At 32.5% G+C, this 8,972-nt stretch overlaps 1 protein-coding gene and 1 long non-coding RNA gene across 2 annotated transcripts; one reads left to right on the top strand and one right to left on the bottom strand.

Annotated features, from left to right (window-relative positions):
- Positions 1-804: 804 nt before the first annotated feature.
- On the bottom strand, positions 805-3,239 carry LOC129876571 (putative pentatricopeptide repeat-containing protein At3g23330). The gene has a single exon (XM_055952036.1). It carries the CDS (start codon positions 3,230-3,232, stop codon positions 1,799-1,801), a length of 1,434 nt encoding a protein of 477 aa, XP_055808011.1. The 5' UTR covers positions 3,233-3,239; the 3' UTR covers positions 805-1,798.
- Positions 3,240-4,659: 1,420 nt separating this feature from the next.
- Positions 4,660-7,391, top strand: LOC129877861 (uncharacterized). Its single transcript, XR_008763638.1, has 2 exons — positions 4,660-5,683; positions 6,925-7,391. It is a non-coding gene; the product is annotated as an uncharacterized LOC129877861 (long non-coding RNA).
- Positions 7,392-8,972: the final 1,581 nt, after the last annotated feature.

Here is an 8,972-nt window from a genome sequence, read left to right as displayed (position 1 = left end):
GTTTTTATTGATTCATGCCTATCTCCTCTCAATGATGTAGTTAGGCTATCGATAAAGATAGGCAATTAGAGGTCGGGAGACCATAATCGTATTAGCAACCCTATAAATCAGTAGTCAAATAAACCTTGGAGGCTAAAAGTGGAGAATATTATGCTTGACTTCATTTTATGCTATAGCCCTGGACGTTTTCATAATCTGATTTTCTGCATAACTAGTGCATTCTTTTTAGTGGTAGTAAATTTTCTTATAGCAAAAGATTTAATGATAGAATTATCTCAATATTCTTACAACTCACATAATTGGTGTAGTTCATTAAAATGGAACGAGTGGTCTTCATAAAGTTCCTGTGGGTTCGATATCTGGCTCGAAAGAGCTACTATATTACTTGTGGAACCACGTACACTTGCGTGTGCGTTTGGACGCAACATCTCTTTAATATTTATTGTGATTTATACTTGTTTAAATCAAAGGACTAATAATTGTGTGCAGGCTATCTCGTTATTAGTCAACTAGATCTAGAGAGTTGTCAACTATCAGTTGACTGGATCTAGAAAGTAGCCGATTAGATTTAATAGGATTACAATGCCCCCCCCCCCCCCCCCCCCGATCTAGAGAGTTGTCAACTATCAGTTGACTGGATCTAGAAAGTAGCCGATTAAATTTAATAGGATTACAATCCCCCCCCCCCCCCCGTTACTTTCACCTACAACTATTAGTGATACTCCAGTCTTCCACAAATTAGCAAAATGATCTCAATGCACAATGACGACTAAACAAGTAACAAATTCATCCTTCACTGAGGAGGCAAAATATTTAGTATCACAATATGATTTGGTCTTCCTTTAAAATAGCTCATCTGTCCATTATATGTCAATGGAATTATAGTTAGGACCCATTTCATTTTGATTCCTGACAATTACAGAAGTTAAGAACTAAAAGTAAGTGATTTCCTGATATTTAGTTGTAATCTTTATACTTCAAATATGAGGAAACTTACAAAGCAGCCCTGATTACTGGCGTGTCCCACAGATTTTACATTGAATTGCCAGAGCTTGTTATTTATCTCCTCTAATTCCTCCCTTCTCTCTGCCTGCATGTAATTCCGTGATGTTTCATTGCTATAGAACTCTCCCTACGTTGCTCATTAAGCCCAAGCATTCTAAAGTCAAGGCGCAGCCCAAATCCTCTTTTTCCATTGTCACTTCACAAATAAGAATTCGATTCATCCCCTCACATCCAACAGAATTTTTAAGAGCTTCAATGAAAACTGAATTTTAAGAACGTCTCCTGTCCAATAGAATCAAGATTTCTTTCAGGTAGCTCTTTATTGAGATGGAAGATGCACTCTTCTACCATAGAAGTTCCTTATTTAGCTTAATGTCAAGTTGATCAATATATTTGGTTTCCTTGTCCTGGAATATTTGAATTTTAAAGGTTATTCCCAGCATTCTACTGCCTTAATTCCTCCGCAGTTGCACATTCAAGAAACTAGTCCACATTGAAGTATGGTCTTTCAACAATCTAACTTGAGCTACAGACTTGTAGCAGCACTCCCATGTGTGAGCCACCTTGAACATCATAACTCCGCTTACAGTATGCACCAAATCATAACGGAGCCGTCTTGAACATCATAACTGTGCTTACAGTATACTCTAATCACTTTTAGCTATGTATCTTACAAAACGGAAATCCACAAGGACCCTCAGAATTTGTGCCATACCTCATAAAACATTTCTTTTAACTACAGAAATTCATGAGAAGAAGAATGTGGCTTATTTTTTTTATCATTGTCTTTATCTCATCTAGTGATATCTACCAAACTATGTCCTATGTCTTTCTTTAATCCCTTCTCTTTTATCTGTTCCCTCAACATCTCAATTTCATTCCACATACCATTCCTGGCATACATGTTTGATAGCAGAACATAAACCCCGTCATTTTGAGGGTCTAAATCAAGTGCCCTTTGAGCAGCTAATTTACCTAGTTCAACATTGTCAAAATTATGGCAGGCACTAAGCAAGGCCCCCCACATGGTAACAGTGAAATTATCACTCTCTTTGTAAGACAAGTCGTTGATTAAATTCCATGCTCTATCCACCTCACCTGCACGACACAGTAAATCAATCACACAACTATAGTGCTCAGGACTGGGTTCCAAACTGTAATTAGATGCCATTGATTCGAAGTACTGCATTCCAAGATTTACATGGCCAGTGTGACTACAAGCAGAGAGAACAGTCAATAATGCTACACCATCTGGTTTGATTCCTTCCATTACCATGTCATTAAACAGACTAATCGCTTCTTCAAATTTCCCATTTCTTCCGCAAACACCAAGCATTGATGTCCACAGAACAACATCCCTCTTTCTTTCTCCACATCTAAAGCCACCAATGTCGAATACATGCCTTGCCTTCTCCACTAACCCACATTTACCATACATTTCAATTAACAAGCTTTGTAGAAACACATCAGATTCCATGTCATGAACTTTTCGAATAACACATCCGTGAACCTGTTTACCCATTTCAAATGCAGAGAGCCCAACGCAAGCACGTAAAGCTGCTGAAAAAGTGAAATTATCCGAACACAGATTTAAACATGGCATCTTTCTAATCAGTGCCAGTCCTTCCATCCACATCTTAGCTTCAGAATAACCTGAAAGAAGTGCATTCACGCACACTGTATTCTTCACAGGAATTTCATCGAACAACATAGCTGCATTCTTGATACAGAACGACTTTGCATACAAATCCACTAAAGCACACCCCACATAAACACTAGAAAGCCAACCTGATTTCCTGACAAGGGTATGAACCATTTGCCCAAATGTCACATTCTTCACAGAAGATGAAGCTGTAATGGAGCTACACAACGTGTATGAATCAATGCCAATACCACCGAAATGCATGAAAGAGAATGTATGAAGAGAAAGAGAATGAAACCCATTTTTGGAAAAATGGGAAAGAATTGAATTTAAGAGCAAAGGGTTTCTGGGTTTGAGGAATTTGAAGAAATTGGTTAAGGTCTGAAGGTGGTTGCTGTTGTTTTGGGGAAGTGAAGTTGCGAGTTTGAACTGAAGATTAGCGGAGATGAAGATTAACCCTGTTCTAATTAGGTGTGCTTGAAATACTTTAATGGCTCTGAGATTCTTTGAGTTGCAAAAATGGTGGAAAATGTTAGTGATGGAAGAACAATTTGGTCCTGTTTCGAACTGCGATTGAGTAAACATACCTGAATTCATGTCAATTTAGTAGAATTTTGATTTAAATATGTTGTTTTATAGGATTTAAGATTAATTAGTTAGTTCCGTCATTCTATTTTATGTTAATTAATTTAATCAGATAATTATTGATTAATTATTTTAAACAGTATGATTATGAGCTTGTCAAACATTCCAAGCTAATGCACGAATCAAGAATTTTTTTGATCAACATAGAAATAGTCCTTCGGGTATAAGAAATTTTTCTAAGAAAACTGCAGATGAATATAAATTAAAATTTTGTTATAAGTGCGCAATATTTAGAAAAAAAATAATTTGATGAGGATGTTGATGAAATAATAAAGTGTCTAAAAAATTCTTAAACAATTTTGCAGGAAAAAAATTTTAAATTAAAATTTACAAATTCATACTTAAAATCAACAATATCTTAAGAGACTAGATAAGTATTGCCTGTGCTAGCATGGGCCTAACGTGTAGTATTATTAAGAGTTTAAAATTGATGAATAAAAATGATCAAACAATTTATAAATATCACTATAAATAACAATATTACTATCTTGAACATAGTATAGACGTCAAATATGTTTTTTATATATTTATGTTAATGTCACACTATTGGATGTTTAAGTTAAATATTTATGTAGTTACATATATGGAATTATTGATTACATTTATATACATAATTTGTAAATAAGCAATAGCAAATGCAATCTTTCATGTTATGATCAATTTCTTCTGGACCGTCTTTGATCAAAATCACATATTGTTCACATCCAATTTTGACCTTCTACACCATAAATTAATTACCGAGCTTCTTCAATTTTAAATAATTTAAAATAATTATCTTTGAAAATCCAAAAATATTTACATGCTTAATTCAATATAGTTTTGCAATATATTTCTATATATTTATATGTAAATTATATAAGACTTTCATTTATATAAATATTTAAAAAATCATCTTAAAAAAAAAGTGTTTCATTTTAAGTACATGTTTTAGTTCCTCTTAAATTAACTAAATTATAGTTAGTGTTATAATTATTATCTATTTAAAATATTAGGTAATTATTTTACTTTGTCGAGATTAAAAAGATCGTTAATTAATTAATATTAATTCGTCCTATTAAATTTTTAGCCGAATATCTTAATTAAACTCAATTTGACTAATTTCTTAACTCAATTAGCTATAATTGAAATTCATGTGATCACTTTTTTTTCTATTACAATTCTAATCATTGTGATCACTTTTTTTCTATTACAATTCTAGTCATTCGGACCCTAAATTCCCACACTTAATATATTATGCCAAGCTAACACCTACAACAACATATCATCTACCCAATTTCCATCACTCAATACCTTGACCCACACCTATAAATATCTAATTTCCCACATATTCAATTTCCAGCAACATATACAATAATTTTCAATTCTCATTCACTCCTAACTGACCAATTCCTTATTTTTCACTATCAAAATTTTTTTTCAGCAACTTCACAATTATACATCACACCATCGCTTCACTACTTTTTTTGCCTTTACATCCGAAACACGAGATGATTCTGAATTATTTTGTACAAAATCACTATCGCACACCATTCTCTGAAACTCAAAAGTTTTCCAAATATCAGAGTTATTTACGACTAGCCTCCTACGGGTCATAGAACTTTGTACAGCTCGTAAGTTGGTTACTCTACATACAACATATCCCAAAAAAATCAATTACAATTCACTACGACAACATACCAAATAAGTCCACCAATCCGCCTTTTGATTACTTACAACAAGACCCAGTTTCATAGGTCCATTTTCCTTTTTCAGAACCCACAAAAAAACAAATCCATACATACATACACTGCATACATACATCTACGCGCCCCCACCCCCTTTTCTATTCACGTCTTCTTCACGAAGAACAGTCCAAGCACGACGCAATACCCCAATCCCTTCATCAAACGACATTGCATCTCACCATGCTCCCGAATTTGTACGTAATCTGCATGCCTAGCATGAGAACCGTACCATCTGAAGCTTCCAAGAATCTCACCTCAACAATTTTCTCCTCCAGGTGTCCCCTCTCCTATTGGAAATTTGAGGAATCCATTTCAATTTGTACGGATTTCAACCTTATTCTTCGAAAAATTCTGTTTTTTCTTCAAGTCCCATATTGGTTGGGAATTTCAAAATCGCCCAGATTTTTACCTATATAAATCCTATTTTTCTCACTATTCAGAGGGGAATTTTTTATTTTGAGGGACACCCAAAAAGGCTAGGAATTTTCTTTACTTGGCTAGAATTTTGGACTCTTATCTTATCCCAGTCTGAAAATTGTGGAAATCCTTAGCTTCCAGTTCATTTTTTTCTTCTTTCTATTGTTGTAAGCTGATTTCGGAGGGGGATCCAAGCTTCATCGGAGCTCGTCGTCCTCAAGCCTCATCCCAGTCCACTTCCATCAAAGAGGTAATATTCCACTGCTCTTCTGATTTTCTATATCTGTTTATGTGATTAGGTGCTTCTTTATTGATAGAGTAATTGTATTTGTAATTTCTTCTCCTTCATTTTTTTAGTTAATTGCTCCAATTTTAGTTTCCTGCTAAGTGTTAATATCATAATATTCCGTTGTCGAAACATTTAACTATGTGGAAATATATTATTAGTGGTTTGCTTTTTAGATTTTGAAATATGCCCAATTCTGTCGATCTAATTACCTTTTTTTTTTCTTTGTGTATGTTTAAGTCCCCATTTAATTTTTAGGATTTTTAGTTCCCTATACCATGATTTATTTTGTTTTATTCTCCCTTTGTGCATAGTTAGTCTATTTACATCAAGCTATATAAATTCTTCTTTAGATTTTGATTCGTTTCGTCCCTATATCTAAGATATGTTATTTGATTTTGTATTTGTTCTTGAATCTCTGTGCCATATTTTTTATTTTGAGTATCAATGTTTTGGGTTAGTGGATTTAAACAGTTGCTAGCATTTCATTTATCTGTTTTGATCTTTGTTTCACTGTATACTTCAGTTATAATTGAAATAAACAAAAGTTAGTAAAAAAATTTGTTTGACATTGTGTAGTAGTAAATTAGATCATCTGTTACTCTTTCATTTTGATTAGTTTTGCTTTTAAAGCATATAAGTAGCTTAGATTCTTCTTAATTAGCTTAAGTTTTGATATCTCTTTGTTTTGTTTAGCTTAAATTCTTCATTGTATGTTGCTTGATGAGATCTAATATATTGGCGCCATCTCATTACTTGGGTTCGGTAATAGTGTATAATTTTGAGTAAACATTTGAGCTTGAGAGTTTTTTGATTTGAACCATTTAAATCTAAATAATCTATCGTAAATAGTTTACGTTTTGACTACCAAGCTTTAATTGAGTTTCCAAGAGGATAGTTTTATATTGTTCACTGATAAATTTTTTTTCTGAATTGTGCAATTTCTTATGTGAACCTATGAATATTTAGTTTCTCAACTTTATCTTCTGCCACTTTACTCCTTCTTTGATTTAAATGGTTGCTTATCATTACTTTTTTTAATCATTGAATAAATATTGTGTTTGTCTTATTTACTTACATTTTTTTATTCTCTTGAATTTTATATTCTTCATACTAATTCTTATCTTCTCTTTGTGAATGAACTTCATTCTTGTGATGAGTCCAAATGGACTCTAATTCATTTCGTTTGCATATTCTCTGGCTAGGCTTCGGGCTAAGCCCAAACTGACTTCATCGAGTCAACCTTTTCATTTTTTGTTCAAACAAGAAAAGCAAATATACAGGGAGAGGAAGCTGTTATGCAGATTTCGGAGAACGAAACAGATGCGAACGAATTGGTATGTAGCTGGTATACATCCAGTATACACTAGAATACACAATGTGTATACATTAAATGTGTAGATGCACATAAATGGGCCAAAAGGCCCAAATACAGTAGCAGTTGATTTTGAGAGAGAAAGGGCTAGAAAGCCCAAATGCAGGAGCAAAACTTGATTGAGTTTGGCTCTAAAAGGATCGAAATTTAGCCGATTTGAATATTTATTTGTTGTATTTTTATGCTAGATTAGTTTTAACTTTAACTCTAGTTTAACTTAATTTAATTCCCTAAAAGAGGAGCTAATTTCTTTTGTATTGGTTCATTTATTTAAATGATTTTATCAACCCTTCTCTTTGTTTAGGTAATAATTTTTTTAATCAATTCATTGCTTATCTTTAATTGGTAAATTATTTCAAGATAGTTTTTCTTTCCAAAGGATTCAATGTTTTCTTTTACTTGGTCATTTTTAGATAAGTTTTATTCATTTTCAAAATTACTTTAGTTGTCTTAAATTAAGTTTTCTTTTTCAAAAGACTCAAATTGTCTTTATTTACTTTCTTTAATTAGTTTTTCTCAAAGTTAGTGAATGTTTTAATCAAATCATTGGATAACCGTGCGTGAGTAGTCACTTTGAATGCTAACACCTTCTCAAAGTGAAAATGAGAACCTCGTACCTTTTTTTCTGAATTTTTAAGACTTATTTTTGTTAGAGTCTATAAATTAAGTTTTCTTAATTTCTTTAAAAAATTAAGTGGTGATTCCATTTAAATTGGTTTTTCTCTAAATTAATTTTAAACTGTCATTTTAAACGACACATAAAACCTGTGACATTTGAATTGAGAATGAAATTTCTGTATTCGGATAATTCTAGAGAGTCAAGTTTCAAAGATAAAAAATAAACTAATGATGAAAAATCATATTCAATTCGGGCAACGATCGCACTTATTTTATCTTTCCATCAAATTTCTACCTAAAATGCAACAAGTAGCAAAGAAGACAAAAGTACCAAATGCATCAATCCTCCTAAATAATTTTCTTGAAAAGTAAGAAGTAAAGGAGACTCTGATTTAAAACAACATATATAATTATTGATCTGGGTAGACACTGTTTTAATGGATTTAAAACAACATATATAATTATTTCTAAGCAGCCATCGCATAGATTTGAATTTCAACAAGGCATGAAGCTCAAGTATTTTCAATTTTTTAATACAACAACCACCATAGAGAACATAATTATAAGGGCAATTAACTGATGAAACAATTAATGAAGTGAGTCAACACACTTCCAAAAATAAGCAACGAAAAATGACTTAGGAAGTGAACGAGTTGGTATGCAGTTGGTATACGTCCAGTATACACTAGAAAAATGACTTATGTGTAGTTGTTTGTTAGTGTTAATAGGTGCAAGAGAAGTCAATTTTTCAACATTAGAACTCATTAATGCATCAAGAAGCTCCTTGTCACTAATACAAAATTTTGAAGCACTAGAACCTGTTAAAATCAATTGTCTGCCAAGATATAACAAATATGAAGCACTGACAATGCCACTATACTTAGGTACAAAAATTAATACTTCGATACTTAAGTTGCTACGCATAGAAGGAGGTGTAGCCTGCTCCTTTGCCTCCACCGTGTTAGCTCATTGATTCTCATTTGTAACACCTTTTTGCCTGTTAAAAACGATAACAAAATTAGTTTTAATAATCAAGTCCTAAACATTGATTAAGTTATTTGTCTTTGAATTATCCAATTCTTTACCCACTAATCAGTTTATCCTCATTCCTTTTAAAAGCTAAAATCATCCATTCTTTTGTAATGTTCTACATTACCCTTATTAAGAGTAGTTACTCTCATCAAGAGTAAAAAATTTGTTAGAGGTTTAAAATTCTTACCGTTCCTATTAACCAGTTGTTTTTCAGTTTGTTTTAAATTT

The sequence above is a fragment of the Solanum dulcamara genome, chromosome 12 (genome assembly GCF_947179165.1).
Source record: "Solanum dulcamara chromosome 12, daSolDulc1.2, whole genome shotgun sequence".
NCBI classification, from domain to species: Eukaryota; Viridiplantae; Streptophyta; class Magnoliopsida; order Solanales; family Solanaceae; genus Solanum; species Solanum dulcamara.
Note: the sequence above shows the minus strand (reverse complement) of the source record. Positions and strands in the feature narration are given on the sequence as shown.